At 50.7% G+C, this 18,397-nt stretch overlaps 1 protein-coding gene across 1 annotated transcript; it reads right to left on the reverse strand.

Annotated features, from left to right (window-relative positions):
- Positions 1–8,086: 8,086 nt before the first annotated feature.
- Positions 8,087–14,803, reverse strand: TRADD (TNFRSF1A associated via death domain). Its single transcript, XM_009816825.2, has 4 exons — positions 14,648–14,803; positions 11,824–12,101; positions 9,908–10,100; positions 8,087–8,590 (listed from the first exon to the last, which is right to left on the reverse strand). Exons 1-4 carry the CDS (start codon positions 14,787–14,789, stop codon positions 8,283–8,285), a joined length of 921 nt encoding a protein of 306 aa, XP_009815127.2. The 5' UTR covers positions 14,790–14,803; the 3' UTR covers positions 8,087–8,282.
- Between the last annotated feature and the right edge of the window lie 3,594 nt (positions 14,804–18,397).

The following is an 18,397-nucleotide window of genomic DNA, read 5'->3' on the forward strand; positions in this document are numbered from 1 at the left end:
CGCCGCAGAGCCCCGCGGCCGGCAGCTCCCCGGCTCTTTCCGCGGGACGCGGCAGGGACGGAGGTGTCGAGGGATTGACTGCAGAGCCGGGTTGGGGACTTCCGTCAAGCCTGCTGTTTTACTGGATAAAAATAACAGCCACAAAAAAGGCTGGGGTTTTTTTTACTGTAACTTTTTTCAATAGGAAACGCACTAATTTTTCTCTTTTTTTTCCATAATTTGGCTTTTTTTTTTTTTTTAATCCCCTTGTGATTATTTACTTTACCGCTGCAAAGGCTCAAAATTAGGAATTGAGGTTGGGTTCAGCTCAGAAGGAAAATCCACTTGGAGGTTGGTTTCTTTTTTTTTCCTACTAGGGAAATAATGGGAGGAGGCAGGAGCTGAGCAGTGCGGAGGCTGAAGGCAGACGCGAGGGTCCCTCCCAGAACACTGAACAAAAAAAAACCCCACCCATTTTTTTTTTTTTCCTCCATTTAATTTGAATTACTTCAAAACAAAACATTTTTATTTGGAGCCAAATCTAAATTGCTATCACTACCGATCTGCCAGCTGACTGCAGCCGTAGCGTTTCCTATCTCTGTGGCTGTTTGTGTCTGCAACGGAAACAACGACCCTTATTCCTCTAACGGAGGCCAAGGGGCTGGAGAGTGGCCAGGCCACGGCCCCTTTAGTATGCAAAGTTTTTAATTTACAGTGAAGTGGTCATAAAAGCAGGTTTTGATCTACTCTGTTGTTTTCACAAACTCCCAACTGTTTTTTAAACACAATGTAAAAAAGCCTTTTCATAAGTGTCTGTGCTTTTTTTGATGTATTTTTCATTTCAGCTCAAACGTTTTGCTTTATTGAGCGCAATGTCACTGTGAAAAGCTGTCATATGGATGGGTTCCCCATGAGCAACCCTTGGGCCCTGCGTTTGGGCGCTCCAGGCTGGGAAAGCCCCTTCCTCGTGATCTGCAGCTGTCTGAAACGTAGCAGTTCCTTGCTGAATGGTGCAGCTGATTGGAAACCTTGGCCATAAATGTTACTCAGCTTCACGCTTTCCCTGTGCCAACCCAAGGTACCTCTATCCTTCTCCGCAGCAACAGCCCCAGGCTATTTTTCATCCCTTCTCCGTAAGGAGGCAGATGCCGGTCATGGAGACGAAGAGCAGACTGGTGTCTGCCTTTGCTCAGAGGGGCTGGCTGTGGGGCGAGGGGGACCGCTCCCCCAAACCATCAGGGACTCACAGCAGGTATTTCTACTGCGTTCCTCCACCCACGTTTTGGGACCTACTACCCTGTTTGCTTGCTCCCACGGGGTGAGAATGAAAACAGGCTTTCATCGCTGCACGGTGCCTTTGTGGCTGCTGTGGCTTGGAGCGTCATGCGGGAGCTTGGGAGGAGGAGTTTTCTCCGTGGGTGCTTCTACTTGGTTGTCGTCTCACCTCCACCTTGTTCCCTGGGCACGTGCATGGCTGATTCCTTCTTCTCACTGCCAGCAAAGGTGCCCTCGGTCTGTCCCATGGCGTGTCACTCCAAGATTGGGTCAGTGATCTCGTTGACCCTCTCTACAATTACCTCAAAGGGGGTGGCAGAGAGGTGGATGTTGGGCTCTTCTCCCAAGTGACAAGTGATAGGACAAGAGGAAATGGCCTCACGTTGCACCAGGGGAGGTTTAGGCTGGATATTAGGAAAAATTTCTTTATGGAGAGAGTGGTGAAGCATTGGAACAGGCTGCCCAGGGTGGTGGTGGAGTCACCATCACTGGAGGTGTTCAAAAAAACATGTGGACATGGCATTGTGGGACATGGTTTAGTGGGCATGGTGGGGTTGGGCTGATGGTTGGTCTTGATGGTCTTACAAGTCTTTTCCAACCTTAGTGATTCTGTGTGATTCTGTGACCCTCGTCAGTAGGTCAACCCTGTTGACCCCGGGCTGGTGTGTTGGCACATGGCTTTAAGTGAGCCACGTGCCAAACGTCCTTCCACCCGCTGTAGGGCAGAGCCCTGCTCCTTGTCACTGTATTCCTGCAGGCATGAAGCCATGTGGTTGGGAATACAGCTTTGTGGTAAATAAAGAAGGGCTGATCTTGTGATTTTCAAGTACTGTCTGAGATTTAAGTGATTCAGGGTGAAATACTGCTCTGCTCGAGTTCATGGCAAAAGGAATTTCCCTGGGTTCAGCTGTCAGGTCAGCCAGTGGCTTCCTGTGCAAAGCCGCTGGAGAAGGTTTAATGTCCAAGCTCCTTGGCTCCCCACCTACGGGGCTGGCAGCCTTGTGAGAAAGCTCACTAATAGCAAGGCACTTTGGGACTACAGCGATGCTGTGGCCTCGGAGGGGTCCCGGATATATAATAGCACCGAAAGAAACGCGGGGAGCTCTGCCAGGTGCCAGGTTTGGGACAAACCTCCCCTTCTGGCCACGTTTGCTAAAAAAGGCTCATCAAAGCAGTAACTGGAAACTGAACAAACATGGTGGCTTAGCTTGGTTTCAACTTGAAAGCAGAGCCATTAACGTGCAGGTGGGGCACCAGCCTTGGCGCGTCAGTAGAAACGCGTGACATCGGGCAGGACCCTCTTGTGCATCCAGGCACTTTGGCTGGATGCTCCTCTGGGAGCTGCTGATAGCCAACGTGGCCAGAACTTCAGTGAACCCCTTTCTTACTACTGCATTAAGTGTTTAATGAAAGTCTCTGAGGCACTTTTCATCAAAAGTATATATTTATTTATAAAAAAGAAAGGAGGAAAAAAATAGACCAAAGTGCTTTTATAGAAAAAAGACAATTTCTTGGAGGTTGAACGTCCTAGACCTGAGTATACATGTCATCGCAGTCCATAGCTGTAGATGGCTGATCCAGATCTGATGCTGAATATCACGGAAATTTGGAATTAGAAGGTCAGCAAGGGATTTTTTCCACTTATGACTAAGGCACTTAACCACACATCTCCTACAGATTTCATTTAGACATGTATGGCTTTAAAATTCAATCCAGAGAAGAAAAAAAATACAATTTTTGACTCTAGGCCTTAAATTGCCTCACTGTTTGAGCCCACCTCTGTACAAAAGACAAATGGCCAGACCCTTATCTGGTGTAAAGCGGTGCATCTCACCAATTTCATGTACACACGCCAATATGCAGCTTAGACTGAAGAAACCCTCTTGACTCCCATTCTAGTATCTCCTCGGTTTAAGGTGTATAATGCCAGGGGTTCACAGCTATACCAGAATCTTCAGTTAAACTAAATCGGCAGTTTAAGTGAATTCGAGCCTCCTCATTGCTTGTTCGGGCTCACTTTTGGTTTCAGAGTCTGTGGGCAGCTGCGGCGGTGTGACTCGGAGGCGGCTCTGAGATACCTTTCGAAACCGCAGAGGGGAGGCGAACCGGTGACCCAGGCAGCAAGACGGCTTCTCAATGCCAAAGTGGATTTTGAAACGAATGGCAAAATTAACAGGTGAGGAGAAACCCCACAATTTCCTCACCCTGGGAAAAGACCCTTGTCCGGAGCAGTGTCCGCACCAAGCACCTAGGCCTTCTCGGAACAAGTAGTTTCCCTCAGCTCTAAGCCTACATGCTTTTTTGGCCTTATGTTTTACGTATCTTGACAGTGGTGCAAAGTACATTCTGTTTTCTGCCTCTGTTTCCCCCCAATTTTGAAACGGATACAGTTCTGAGATTTTCCAGCTATGAAACTCCAGCAAACTGTTTTACTTGGAGGCTCGTGTTTTTTCATAAAGCCCTGTAACCTGCGCTGCTGTGACGTTAGCACCTCATTTTGCATGAAAAATAATCCGGATATCCATCTCTTCAGTGGTAAGGTTGAAGCTGAAAACAGAGACCTGGAAAGCGTTGCTGTGAGCTATTGACATTCGTTTTTAATTTGACTTGCTATGAAAATCTGGAAGAAAACGTTATGATTTCTGTAAGGTCCAGCTCGTGATTTTTAAGTGCTTCTGATCAATAATGCTGAACGCTTTCCTAATTTTTGAGTCAAGTACTGTTGCCACCTGACAAGCTGGTCCACTGTGAGCGGCTGCGGCATGCGAGAACTGAAGCTGCTGGAAGAGAGCACCTTCCCATCCGCCCTGATGGCACATCACCGTCTTCAGCAGATGAATTCATCTATGGTGTGTTTTTAACAAGCATCTAAGAGGGTTAATGTTGGCCTTTCACTGACTCTGCCCTCCAGGACAGTTTGATATTTTTCCTTCGTGACACTTTGATATCAGGATATACTCTGTAGTTTACTTCTATCAGATGCCTCACGTCAAAGTGTGTCTGGTGAGCATTTTAACTCGTGCTCTCCTCTTTGTTACTATCCGTTTGAACACTGTAGCTCAGCTATGCCAAAACAAATCATTCAAATTCTCCTTTGGATGGATCTCTTATTCCTTCTGGCAGGCTGAAAGGAGCCTCCTTCAAATCTGAAACATTGCTAAAACTACAAAAACAATCTGTACCACAAAAAAGCCCTCTTGGATCCCTTCCTGTAAGCGCCTTTTGGCTTAGTTTCTGCTGTTTGTTTTATACTTTGTCTATTTCATTTTTATATGCAACCGATTAGCATCTTTATTTGCTTTTCATATCGTGTGCTGGTCTGCTGCATGTTTGATTCTGAAACACCACCACCCACCCAAAAATTTAATTTTTTTTTTTTCCCAGACATATCTCAATACATAGAGAAGAGCTGTTAGGGGGTAAGGCCAAATTCACCAGCGCCAGCACTGCCCGTGGCTTATCTCACACACGAGACATTAGCTAATGGGTATAAATAGCAGTAAGGGAGTGTTGCTCGCATGGCTGGCATCTGCGTAGGCGCAGTATGTGCACAACTAACTTTGCACAGGCAAGGAAGAAAGCACGAGTGCGTTCCTCTTCCAACAGCGTGACAGCCAGGCAGTCGCCGGGAGTGCTTATTATAGCCCTCGGTCTAACATCTAGCACTGAGTTTCTGGGGTATCAGCAAGTACCCCCAACATCTAGCTCTTTCTTCAGTTCCACTCGCTGCATTGCTATCCGAGGTAAAGACACGCCTCTAATTTCTTCAACAAATCTCTGCTAATGTTTTTTGCTTTGTGAGTGCTTCTTTCCTGGCATGATGGGAGTTCCCTTGTCTTTTGCAGCGGTTTTACACCAGTGTGCAAATCTTCTGGGTAAACCAGAAATAAATTCGGAGTCAAGCCCCAGCCAAAATGCCAAATCAAAGCAAATGACACCGTGTACTCACGATCTGATTGATCTATTTCACTCTAAGGCTTCTGTGAAAATTGTCTCTATCTATGTCTGTGCCAGATAATACTAAAAAACCCTACTCTTTTAGCAGGAAGGAGCCCACTTGAGACCAGAATCAAGTTTTCACTGCATCTGAGGATGATGATGACTGATCATGGAAAAGAAGGTATGAAATAGCCACTGCTAATGTCCCAAACCATGCCATGTGCTCAAGACAATTCCACCATGGAATATCACTGGAAAACCCTTTTCCTTTGAGTCTCTGCAATGAAGGCACCTGTGAATGCTGTTAAAGATGATGATATTCCAGAAAGGTTGCCAGGAGCTCCAGCACTTAATGGCCCTTTTGAGAGGGAATCTGTGAGTAAGAGGAAACACATATGCCAATTGCTGGCAGAGGAATAAAATGCACAAGGTTTGCATTAAGAAAAAAAGCATTCATCCTTAGTCCTCCGTAATACAGTAATAGCAGCAAAGAAGTTTTTTGGACTTAAAGCAGATGCTGAATAATAAGCCTTTCTCATTTTGAGCATTAACAGATGCTATAAAAGCTAGCAGTTCTCACCACTGAGTGGCTGTCTTATAATCGTGTGTGAAAGTTGTGCACATGAATAGCTAGTCTGAGAGCTTAGAAATATTCATTACAAACGAGACAGCAGGCTATGCATATGACCTTGTTTTCTAGAAAACCATTTTTGCAAAATCAAGAGCAAACCCTCTTGCTGTTAAAGTAATTTTCAAGTTTCTGATGGGTTGTGTTTTTTTTTTTAAATAGCATTTGCCAGGTGGGTTGCTGCCAAGCAGAGTTCCCCAGCTGGGATCTGGCAGGAAAGCTAAATGCTTTGAGGTATGGTTCCACAGCAGCCTAAACTAACTACATCAGCGTCACTGTGCCGGTCCCAAAAGCAAAACTGTCAGAGAGGTAATTGCTTCCTTTTGGGAAGAGCACTGGTACTACTGTAAGGGAAAGGATAGGACATGGAGCAGGAATGGGGGAGATGAGACTGCGACAGCACTGATGTAGAATGGCTTAATAAAATGCCACAGAGTCACAGTCTTTGTAGAGGTGGTGTCTGCATGAAGTCCTACTTCCTCTGAAGCTAAGGACAAGATGGAAACAGATTCACTCACACCCTGAAAACATTCTCCCCATCTTTAACCCACTCCATTTCCTTTCTACGCTGTGTACGTAACCCTGGGGATTCAAAATCTGCAGAAAAACAGCCAGGTTCCTCAGGCTTACACTGAGGAACATGATGCTCAGCACATCTGAGGCACGTGGACCCCAACTGGGTAGAAGCTGGCCACCTAAATCCTCCTGATCCGGGTCTTCGGTTAGCTGATGCTCACAGCGTGCATTTTAGCAGAAGCTAAGGGAGTGGCACCAGCCTCAGGAGCTCGGATCTGAGCCCACACCTGAACCCCACGTTGCGTCCCTCCTTACTGAATTACAGCTTTGACTCCGGGAAGGATTAAGACGTGAGTTGTAGTTTAAAAGGCCATCAGAGCTTGCCTGTCTGAAAGCTGGTCCTACCATGACTGCCAGCGGCTCGATACTCACGTGCACGCCCCGGTTTTATGTGTGCTGGCAGAGCCACCCTCTGCACCTGAAATATTTTCCAAGGTCCACTGGCTATTCCCACGGATGGGAAGGGCAAAGAGGGATAGAATTAATGAAAAACGGTAAGTCAAAACGTATCAGGAAAGCATAGGGAATATATCAAAGGTAATCAAGCTGCTGTTGTGCTTCGCGGGATCCATGTCATGCAGGACGCTTGTTGCTTTGTTACGGGCAAAGGTGGAAACTCTGCTCTGTTGCAATCTGCATCAACAATACCAGGAGAGAGTCGGCTTCTCCCACCGGAACCGAAAGCATGACTCAGCCCTGGGGTTTGGATGCTGTGTCTTTTTAAGGTATTTTTAACCCTCAAAATCAGGGCAGGTAAATCCAGGCACAGCAGCTGATGCCCAATTGTCACACAGTGACAAGACCTCCAGGGAGAGGCTCTGTGCAAATCCCGGCTCTGGTGAGACACGATGGCGTGAGCTCTCCTCTCCGGTGAGCTCCGCAGGCCCAGGGCAGGTGGTTAAGAAGAGAGCGAAGGCACTAGCAGCCAGCTGGCCAGAGGCCATTGCTCAGCTCCGTGGGGTCAGGACGGTATTTGATGCTGCGACACACCTTAGAGCAGCAGTTCCAATCTACGCTCCACAGGTCACTTGCTGACTAGGAGACTATTTTCCTCCCAGGACTGTGTTTTGCTTTTCACAGATGCAGGCTCCCTCGGGTTGGCAGGAAAGAGCGAAGCGCAGGGTAGTCAATATATTATTGTCCCCCACGGACCAGGAAAAAGTTGGGAATCATTCTCTGAATTTGTATTTGTCCATATTGCTTGTTCAGTGCCTGAAATTTGTTCTACAGTAGCAATCCTGTGCCCTGTGGAAGACTGGCTGCCCCAGGCAAAAGGGAAACCTTCGGGTGGTGAGAGGTGGGAAGGAGCTATACTAGGGTAGGGCAGGACAGATGCGCTTGCCACAGATCTTCCTTGTTTGAAGAACGAACAAGGAAAGTAATATAAAATTGACTTTCCAAAATTTCCCCTCTGTCTTTGCTTGATGTCATGCCTGAGGGCATAAGTATCTTCAATATAAAAAATACACTGCAGCTCTCCAGGTGACGGCCCTGGGCCACAGCCTGAGAAACAGTGGCATTGTCTGCTTCTCAGAGACATTCTCTGAGATGCCTTCCTCGCTTTTCTCCTCTCCCCCGCCCTCCCCCAGGGCTCTCTAACTCTTTGGCTGCTTCTCTCTGATGTTTCAGTGCTGAAGGAAGTCAGGCTGAAAGCCTCTCTCACCAGTTCATGGGAAGGTAATGTTGACTTCTGGAAGCAGAATGAAATAAGGAACGTCAGAGGTCTATGCTGGCTTCTGCGAGCACACAACCTCTCCCCCGGGCACTCCCATCTGCATGGGAACCTGCAGTGATTTTCAGGACTTTACATTCCCAGACACTGGCAGCAGTCTCGTACACTAGCCAAAGCAAGAAAGCCCTTAGCAATGCCACTACCCTTCAGGCTCTAGGAGCAGTCCTCGTTGGAATGGAGGCCCAAGAGCTCCTCAGCCAAGCTGATGAGACCATTTTCTTCCAGGGCTGTGATCAGCCGTGCTATTGTGGCCTTCTTCCCCTCTGACTGGATAAACCTGAGAAGCAGCTGATAGGCTTGTTCGTATAGTCCCTCTCGGTCGTATTCGAGGGCCAGGTTATCAATGACAGGATCGCGTAGGGCCCGGCAGGTCTTCTGCAAAGAGCGACCCACTTGCTTCCATTTCTTGGACACAAGCTTGGCAAATTTCTGGTGGTCGTCTGGCGTGAGCATTCTGTTGGCTGAAAAGGACAGAGAGAGGGCAGGTAAAACATCAGGGTTTCGTGGCTGATGTGATGCAGCTTGGGCCAGTCCAAGGTTTGCTCAATATTCTGTGGAGCAGGGAATCTGTTCAGTGTCTGCAGCACATTATTAAACTGCTGCGGAGCTGCTCTGCTTGTCCTCCGGTGTTTTAACACCAGGGCAGCACTGTGAGTTTGGAGCAGAAGAGCAGTGAAGCTAAAGGCACTGCCCTGCCACGGGCAGGGGGGTCATGCACAGGGGTCTGTATGGTCTGACGGCATTCCTCCACAACTGGGAAGGGAAGGAAAATCAGCTGGAATTAGCCTCACCGCTTAGGGTCTCCCTGCTCTCCGTGTGTAAGCCGGACACGTCCGCTCTCCACGTAGTCTGCCATCCCCAGGGCAGCGCTAGTGCCTCGGGTGGCAAACCGTAGCACGTGGTGACACACTTACCTGCTCGCATCTGAGCTCCCTGCCTTGCTCGGACCAGTCCCTTACTGAAATCCTCCCACAACATCAGAGTATCTGGGCTTGCCCCCGCCCTGCAGGCTTGGCAATGCCTATTTTCCTTTGTTTTTTCCCTCCCCCAGGATGGGACTGTCCTGTGGTTTGCCACAGCTCATTTATTTTTTTCTGATGGACGTCCTCTTTATTAGTTTCAGCCTTTCAAAAGCAACTCGGCAAGGCCTTTCTGACCAAGTCCCCTGTTCCCTACCTAAGCATCCTCAAAATACTGAAACGCAGACAGAAGCTCTGTCCTCAGCTGTTTAGCACTGGAGACTGTATACGCAGCTTAAGCACGCTCAGAAATTATCTAGCTGATCTCAAGCTAAAATTGCTATGTGAGACTATCTGAAAGCTCTCTGTAGGGGACAGACCCCAAAGACAGCCGGTGTACTGCAGAAAGCCTGGACAAATCAGTGCTGGCTGAAAGCAGGGCTGACAGTGACCGCAGTAACCTTCCCAGTCTGATCCAACCTATGCTATTAACTCACCTCAACCAAATGAATTGGAGGAAGAAAAAACTACTCTGTATTCTTTCTCTCAGTATTAAAGGGGTTTAAAATGTGAGGAACCTGGAAGGGACACGGACTCTGAAGCATCTGGGTCTGTGCCATCCCAGAATGAAAACAGGTTGAGCCCTGGTCTGAAGCACTACGGCAATAAGTGGCAATACTGCAATTCCTTCCTTATGGGATGCTGGGAAATCCGCGATTTATCTGAGGTAGACCCCAATACGTAGTCACGTTAATCCTCCCTCTTGGGCTTTGAGGCGAGGAAGACGAAGGGCTCTCTTGGTCAGTTTTAGCTACTCACCGAACTCTTGTCCCTGAAAGATGAAGGTGACTTGCGGGGAAAGGGAGCCGCCTTGAGAAGGATAAGGTAGAGATGGGGAGTTCAGAGACGCGCAGTCTTTTACAGCCATATTGTTGTTGATGCTCTGGTGAACAATCAGGCTCTTGAGGCATTCCTCCAGCTCTGTGATCTCCTCATCCCGCAGGCGGTCAGGCTGTAATGCAAACAGCATCAGTGAGGCGTGCCAGGCTCACCATCTCGCAAAGCTGTAGATGCTTAGCTGGAAGGTGCAGCTTAAGATGATGGCGTCAAGAGAGGAGCAATGAGATAGCTACAGCCCGAGTTGTAAACTGACCAAATGAGATCGTCTAACGGAGTTCTAGCTGTAAATGCGTGAATTTGAATCTGTAACGTGATATGAAATAGGCAATCTCCCCCTCCGGTTTTCTCACATGCAGCAGTGAGAGCTTACAAATTGCACAAAACTGCTACTGGTCCACGTTTATTTTCAGCAGCCCTCTGCAAGGATTAGGGTGTGCCATAGGCAGTGTGGCTTCTTTGCCTTACTCCACACGAGGCTCAGACCCCCGGGATAGGGTGACCTGATCCAACAGCTCATGGCCACCAAAGCAAGCAGCTCCCGCTACCCTTCTTCTCTCCCTCTGCCCCTCCATTACCTAAGTTTTAGTGTTCCTGGATCCTCTCCAAGCCAGTTTTTCTCACTAACAAGAGAAAACTAGTCTGACCCCCAAAAAGCAGATCATGAGAAAAGGAGTAAAGAAGGCAAAGCACATGGGAGGAGTCAAACCTGGTGAGTGCTCTGACTCAGTTAGTGTTTAGCTCACGTACAGCAGGTACACGGCACTGCCTTCAGCCGCTGACGGCTGTGCCCTAGTGTCATCTTTCTGACTGTTGCACTGTTAGGCAGAGGTCAGACTGAATCAGTTTTGGGGAACTGAGAATAAGCCCATCTCTTTTGTCCAGTCAGCTAATTTAGCAGGGGGAGGGAGCAGCAAGCAGAAGTTGACGGGGTATGGCATATCACGTGTTGTTTGGCCCGGGGCTGAAAGGTTTGCATTTCATTCTCTGTGCTCCCGGAAAAGCAACCTAGCAAAACATGCTCTTGTGCCTAATCTTCCCAAGTAGATGGTGACTACCTATTTATCAGGACCATCTAGAGGGAACCAGAGCTATCAGGTATTGCTAGTTCCAGGTGGGGAAAAAAGAGAAGAGAAAGGCAATGAGTTTAATCATGTCCATTGCCTTGGTTTTGTGGTAAGAGGACAAGATCTCGCTGTTCTTGCTAGCAGGATTAGAGTGCCAAAGTGTGCGATGAGCCAGACGTTAGATAGCACCATCACCCCTGAGAGAGAGACTTTGCCTTCAGAAGGGCAGCCTACTCCTGCTGGCAGCAGATGCTGTGTGTCCCCACTCTGTCACAAGCTGTTGGTATAAAGTGCGGAGTGTTTGCGCTCACGATCGTTTCTAGGTGCAGTTACCATTGCTATTGTCAGAGGAGGTGGTCTGTGAGGCGGGGGAGGAAGGTGCTGAGCAGTGATCGTTCCGCACGGGACTGCTGTCCTCTCTGCCTGCCTCACAGGTGTATCGAGGCACACTGCTTGTGCTCTCAACTGCACCTTCTATAATTCCTCGTCTTAGTGGTGATAACAGCCACACTAATTGTTATACAGAGAAACCACAGTGATTTAGCAGAATCTCTGTAGGCTGTTTTATGTAACCCTACTGCCCCTGCAGAAAAGCGCACGGCTCTTTTCTAGGGAAGGGCAGAGCTGTTTCTCCATATTACAGTTGAGAACTGAAGGATGGAGAAGTCAATGACCCAGCATGCCGCAGCAGAGCAAGATTTGCACCCACCTTCCCGAGTCCTGCACTACCGCTCCTCATTGCTGCCTGGCCTCCCTCCCTCTCCCATTCACCTTTTCTCTGTAGATGCACTCCAGGCAGCGATCCTCATCCTTCAGCATGTTGTCGAGGTGCTCGTTGCCAGCCTTCAGCTCCATTTCAAGAGGCACCGTGGTCATGGCCAAGGAGAGCTGGAGGTGATTCTGGAGAGACTCCTGGAGCACTCCTTCCCGGTAACTCTGCAGGAACCGGCGGCAGTTCTCCTGCTTGCAGAACTTGAGCTGGACTATCAGGTGCGGGTGGCTGCAGTGCACTTTGAGCATGTCCACGCCGTTCACGCTGCCGGTGGAGTCTGGCAGGGAGAAGTGAGCAGAGTCACTATCCAGGCATGAGACAGATAACCCAGACCCACTCCCATCCACCACCAAGCCTGCCATGGAGTAGCTTTTGAATTCTCTTCTCTCTCTGATAAAGTCCTCTGGGATGAAAAACCTGCATTTAAAACCAAGAGGAAAGGATTAAGTTTTTTCTGCCCTGCCACCATCAATCCCCATGAAGCGTGGTGTCCAACCGAAGCCGCACGGTACTACAGCCCAGGTAATCATCTCAACACTGTTTATTAGGGGAGGTTTTAAGTTTGATGTTCCATTTCCAGGACGAAATGGTGGTGCTAAGCTGGTAGCACGGGCAAGTTTTATAGATGAAAGTGCATAGTTCAGCTCAGTGCTCTGTCAGTCTTCAGTCCTTGTGACTGGAGTTTTATGCAGTGATGAAGGTCCTGGAAGGAGACCCAGTGTTTCCTCTCCACCCTGTGCCCGCAGGTAACTTTCAGCTGGCTCTGAGCCTTCAACACATCTCACAAATGGTGAATGAGAGATCCAGCCACAGGAATTAGGCTGTTTGAGATTGGGCCTTGACTTGTTGAGCTCTTTTGCACAGATAATTAATTGACGGTAAAATGTAAGCAAGGCGAAGCCAGCGATCTACCCTCTAACATTAGTGCTGGGAGGAGCACAAGTGACATGGACAACAGAAATTGTCCAGGCCTTCCTTCTTCCTTCTTCCAGCAAAATTTAATTTTGATTAGCTGTGCACATTGACCTTGTCTCCACAGGGATTTTATAGGCTGATGATGACGACAGTTTAAAGTATGTGTTTTTCTCTTTTTTTGCAGCAGAGGCCTGTGGGAGGCTGCCTGTACTGCTTCCAGACCCGAATTATCCTCTTGGCCTGTCGTTGCTCAGAGCCGTACGGAGGTACCAGCTCAGACTGGCACTACATCAGGTATTTCTAAACCACGCATCATGGCATTATTTAGACGTGCTTGGAGGACAATCGCAAGGCAAAGCAGACTTGTGTGCTCCGGATTAGGCAGGACAAGTGACCCGGCATTTAAAAGTATGTGATCTAACAGTGGCTTTACAGGGTTTACTGAGTCCTGGTTGCATCAGAAAGTCTAGTTTGGACCAGATGTGTAACTGGGACATGGGGCTAGGCACCTAGGAGAGGCATTTTAATTCACTGTGGCTGACCAGAAATGTCTTTTTATCACTTCCTTCATGCTTTGGGCAAGAGGGCTGGGGAGGGAAAAGCTGCACAGACATGGAAACCTTTATGAAAGCTTCACAGCTGTCTTGTACACGAACCTCAAAAGAGAGGACTTTGCATGCGTTTCTTCATGAAACTTCAGACAGCTTCGGATTTCATGTCCTTTTTAGATCTGTCTAAGGATTTAGCATTTTTGAGGGCTTTCCTTTAAGTGTGTGAGCAGATTCACATTCCAATGAGACAAAGCAGCCATAAATCGTGCCTAACTGGACAACTCTGTCAGCCTTCCTGCTGCTTCACATCTTTGGATCGAGCTGCAAGATGAGCAGGCCTGTATTGGATAAACTAGCCGACTTGGCTAGCCTCACGATTGCCAGAAGAAATTACAGATTAGTTACACAAGCCCAGTTAAACAATATAGGCTCGGCTGTATGACAGGTAAAGAACACTATGAGAGTCATTCTAGGTAAGTATGATAAACTCTCCAAATTACTATTATTCTGCAGTCAGCTTGGTGCAAGGGTGGATAGAAAAACATAGTTTTATGGCCATTTGCATCTCAAGTCCTTTTTCTGATGTAAATAGGGTTACATACAGTTGAAGCTAATGTATTTGTGCCTGTTTATATCAGAAAAGAACTTATACTGGCTATCGCTAATTTTAAAAATCAGCTTCTCGAAGCAGAAATCATGTTTCTGTGGTGGTATGAAGACAGAAATTAAATCTTCTTTCATAGCAATTGCAATCTTTTCCCCTCTTACATAAATGGGCTTAAACAAATATTCATAAAGTAGGATAACTCACAGGGTAGTTCAAGTTGGAAGGAAGCCCAGGAAGTCTCTAGACCAACCTCCCATGCAAAGCAGGGTCAGCTCCAAGGTCAGACCAGGTTGCTCAGGGCTTTATCCAGTCCCGTTTTGAAAACCCCCAAGGATGGCGAATACACAGTCGTTCTGGGCAACTGCTTGACTGTCCTCATGGGGAAAATGTTTGTCCTTGTACCTGGTGTCTACCTCTCTTGTTTCAGTTTGTGCCTGTTGCCTCCCATCCCCCAGGCACCACTGCGAAGAGTGTGGCTCCATCTCCCCCTCCCCGTAGGTACTGGCAGGCTGTTGGTAAGTCCCCCAAAGCCTTCTCAACAGGTCCAACTCCCTCAGCCTCTCCTCACAGGACAAGTGCTCCAGCCCCCAACCATCTTGGTGGACCTCTGCTGAACTTGCTCCACTTTATCGTCTTTTCGAAATACAGCAAGCACCAGCTTTCCTTACCCGTGAGCGTGAGATTAAAGAAAGGCATGGCATTACGTGCAGAGATGAGACAGCGCGCCAAGGTATCAGAGAGGACGGGTACCTGCTAACGCCAGCTTCAGCGCCTTGAACACACTGGGTTTCTTCTGGGAGCTTTCGTAGAGAGACGGCAGAACGATGGTCTTGCACGTCGACTGGAGGAAGAGATAAGCACTGCCGATCCAAGGAGCGGAGCTGCCTGCCATCTTCAGCACCCTACAAAATCACACAGGTGAGCTGAGAGACCATAGGGAAAATGGCCTGATGCCAGGTGAGTGCTTACAGCAAACACTAAGCACAAGCATGACAGGATTATGGGGACTTACCCTTATTTCCTGGAGGAGGTGGTGATGTTGTTAAAGCAAGTGTAACCTTTAAGGAGTTTACTGCTATTCTGTAAAGCACAGCACAGTGGGACACGGTGTCCCAAAGACTCAGCAGCTCACAAAGCTCTGCTTTCATTTTCCACTGGAATCCATTCATTTTGTAGTCCAAAGAGACTCCGAAGCAAAGAGTTTCAGTCCTCGTGCCTCTGACTGCCCAGCCAAGCTGGCAAAGTCTAAAGACGCAGAGCTGGGGCGCTCCAGGGAGCACCCAGCAGTCATAGTCCTGGCACGTTCACACGGACTGAAGCCCTATTGCAGGCAGGGGTGTTTCGCCCGAGGTCCCGGTCCCCTGGTTATCCTCACTAAAGGATATGTTACAGAGCCCAGGGCTTGTGCAGCAGGACACTCAGGGCTATCCCTCTGCTCTACATACTAGCTCACTTATTATTCCTCTCCCACCGTTTGCCTCTTGTAGCAACGCACCTGGAAGACAGCACATCCACCTCTCCGTTCTCATCATGCCTCTTCCTCGCTAGCCAGCTAATGCAATGCTTACAGCTACTGCAGCTGCACCCTGCTCTGCTCCCAAGGCAAAGACGAACCAAAACACCTCTCAGGCCACGGATACTTAGAACAGAAAAGCTGTGCTAGATTGGGCAATGCTGGACTGAGGCTGGGGCAGCTGGAGAGCGCCTCACAGCCCAGGAGACAGGCATGGCCACCTCTCCTTTCTGGTGTGTACGCAAACCATTTGAGCGTGTCCGCGAGCCGGTTGCTGCAAGCCCCCCCGAAACCGCTCCCAGAGAGAGCGGCGCTCGGAGCCAGCCCTTCCGTCACATCATGGTGACAAGTAATTTGGGGCTTTTGGCTCAGCCCCAGTCCCAAGCCCTGCCTCCTCTCTGACTACTCGTTTGCACCTCTGTCACCCCATCAGCTGCTTCCCCGTGGGCATCCCTTCCTTCCTCCTTTCTGCCCTGTTGCTCAACCCCAACAGCCTTCCCTCGGCTGCCAAGCACTGGCCTGACAGTACAACTGCTGGCCATGACAGCGTCCCTCTCTTCAGATGTCCTTTAGATTGTGGGTGTGAAGGTCTTTTGTCACCAGGGACTGCCACACGGAGAAGGACGGACAGGCTGTCCTCCAGGTGGTACCCGGGGCTGGGAACCATTTCCATCCCTTGCAGCACATCCAACGGGGCACTGGGATGTAGGGCCCGCCCTGTTCCCTTACTATAACCTTGAACTGTGCCCAGCACGGCAGCCTTTCGCTTGTTCAGAAAATACAGGAAACAATCAGCAAATCATAAAATTACACTGAACTTGGAGTTCAGGGAGTGCCTGCGGGATACAGGAGCAAGTGTTTTCAGGCCATGGGCTCCCACGTCACACAGGCCTTTTAGAAAAGCATCTCGTAAAGAAGAAAGAGGAGGATGTGCTGCTGCTGCAGTCCAGGTCTGGTCTGAGCCTCCAAACACCGGGAATTTTGGGATCTGGAGACTCATCTCCTAGTGTCTCGCAGAAGGAGGGTAACAGAAATCTGAGTAACATCTTAAAAACCCTACAGACGTGGAATACTTAAATTGTTCCGTGGGTTAGATCTTTTTATCTTTTGCAGGGCAAATGCCCGAGAGCTCCCTACCAGCCCAGAGGCACGTGAAGCAGAAGGACCCTGTTTCATCCCGCTCCCGTCCCTGCAACCCGTCCCCACACAGCCCGGGCTCCCGCTCCTCAGCAACCGCCTGGTTGGACTCAGCAGCACTGGGGAGGCTGGAAATTACACCAGGCTCACAAAAACTCGGGTAAGGAGCCCTTTGCTGTTGTCTCTCCGCAGCGTTATCCCAGCGGGTGGGTTTTCCAGCCCGAGGAGCGCTGCCCCATGCCGCTCCCCAGGCGGCAGCGGGGGCCCCTCGCTGCGGGTGTCAGCAGCAGCGGCCAAAGCGCTGTGGGGGCTTTAGATAAACCACCCCCGGGCCATAAGGAACGGGTGCGACCGTCCTTATTGCCTTTATCGCCGACCTCTGGCACGCGTCCGGCGGCTGCTGCTGAATTCCCGTAGAAGACTAGCTGGGAGGGGGCTGTCTTTATTTTCAGGAAGAAGAGCTCGGGCAGCGAGTCCGCGGCAGCCACCAGCCCCGGGCACCGCCGGGCTGTGCCGCCCGCGGTGACACCACGTTTTCCCCGCTGCCTGGCCGTCCCTGCCCGGTCAAATGCCGGGACCGGCGGGCCCGCCCCGTCAACGCCCCGGCACCGCCGTCCTGCGAGCGGGGCAGCACCGGGGGGGCGGGGGGGCCGGAGAGCGCCCCGCCGGCCCGACCCTGCCCGCCGCTCCCGCCGCCCGGAAGGCCCGACGCCCCTCGGCGGCCCCGCGCCCCCCGGCCCCCTCCCCGGCCGCCCGCCCGCGGCAGCCCCGGGCCCCTCCGGCGGCTCCGGGCGGCTTTACCTTCTGCCACCGCCGCCGCCCGGCCTCGGCGCCGCCACTTCCGCCTCTGCGCGGCGCCGCCGGCGGGTGAGGGCAGCGGCACCGCCCGCTGCTCCGCCGACACGGGCCGGGCGGCCCCGCCGGGGAAGCGGGGCTGTGTGCGGGCGGAGCGGGGCTGACGGAAAAGCGAACGACCCCCCCCCGCCATGAAACGCGAGGGGCATTCCTCTTTCCCCGAGTGTCTTCCGCTTTGCTCTTGCTGCCCCCGAAACCAGCCCCGGGCGCTGGGTTGCAGCCCGCCTTGCTTCCCCCCGAGGCCGGCGGCGAGGCCGGCCCGCAGGACGCCGTTTGCTGCGGAGGTCGGGAGGGTCCCGGCCGGGCCTTGACGCCTCCGGCTCTCCGCGCCACAACGCGGCCGGTGGCTCCGCGGCAGGCGAATGCCCACCCGCCTTCGGTCACTCGGTCGCTCGTGTAGGTGAGGCTCTATGAGACGGTCAGAAATGACTCTGTTCGGACAGCGTAAGAGCTGCCCGCCAGCTGGGACCGGCTGCGTGCCCCTGGTCCGTTAGGGACGGAGGGAAGCGGGGTGCTTGAACCCCTGGTTGACGGCACCGCGAGGCTGGTGGGTCCCGGCTGGCACTCATCAGCTTTCCCCCGTGCCGCTGCTAACCGGAGTGAACAGTGAAAACGAAGATTGGGTGGGTTAGTAACTACTGAGCAGCGGAGGAAGTTCAGCTCTTACACCCTCCCATCCCTGGAGCTGATTTTGAAAAGGTTTCCCAGGATAATTTAACTGTGGAACGCAGTAACTCCGCAGCATCTGTAACAGCATCCAGGGGCATCCATTTGCGCAGATGGGGAGAGGGATTAATGATGTGGAGTTTCCTTCTCCAGGCAAATCCAGCCGGCTCCACGGGTCGCTGCTGCCCAAGAGTGCAGCGGACAAAGAAGGAAAGCTCCCCAAAGAAATGAGCAGGGAGTCGGGCACCGTTTGTGAGAGCGGCGCTGATGGAGGGCACCTCTGGGACACTGCTTAGCAAAAGCAGAGCAGCGTGATACTGAGCCCGGCG

Source organism: Gavia stellata, chromosome 15, assembly GCF_030936135.1.
Source record: "Gavia stellata isolate bGavSte3 chromosome 15, bGavSte3.hap2, whole genome shotgun sequence".
NCBI classification, from domain to species: Eukaryota; Metazoa; Chordata; class Aves; order Gaviiformes; family Gaviidae; genus Gavia; species Gavia stellata.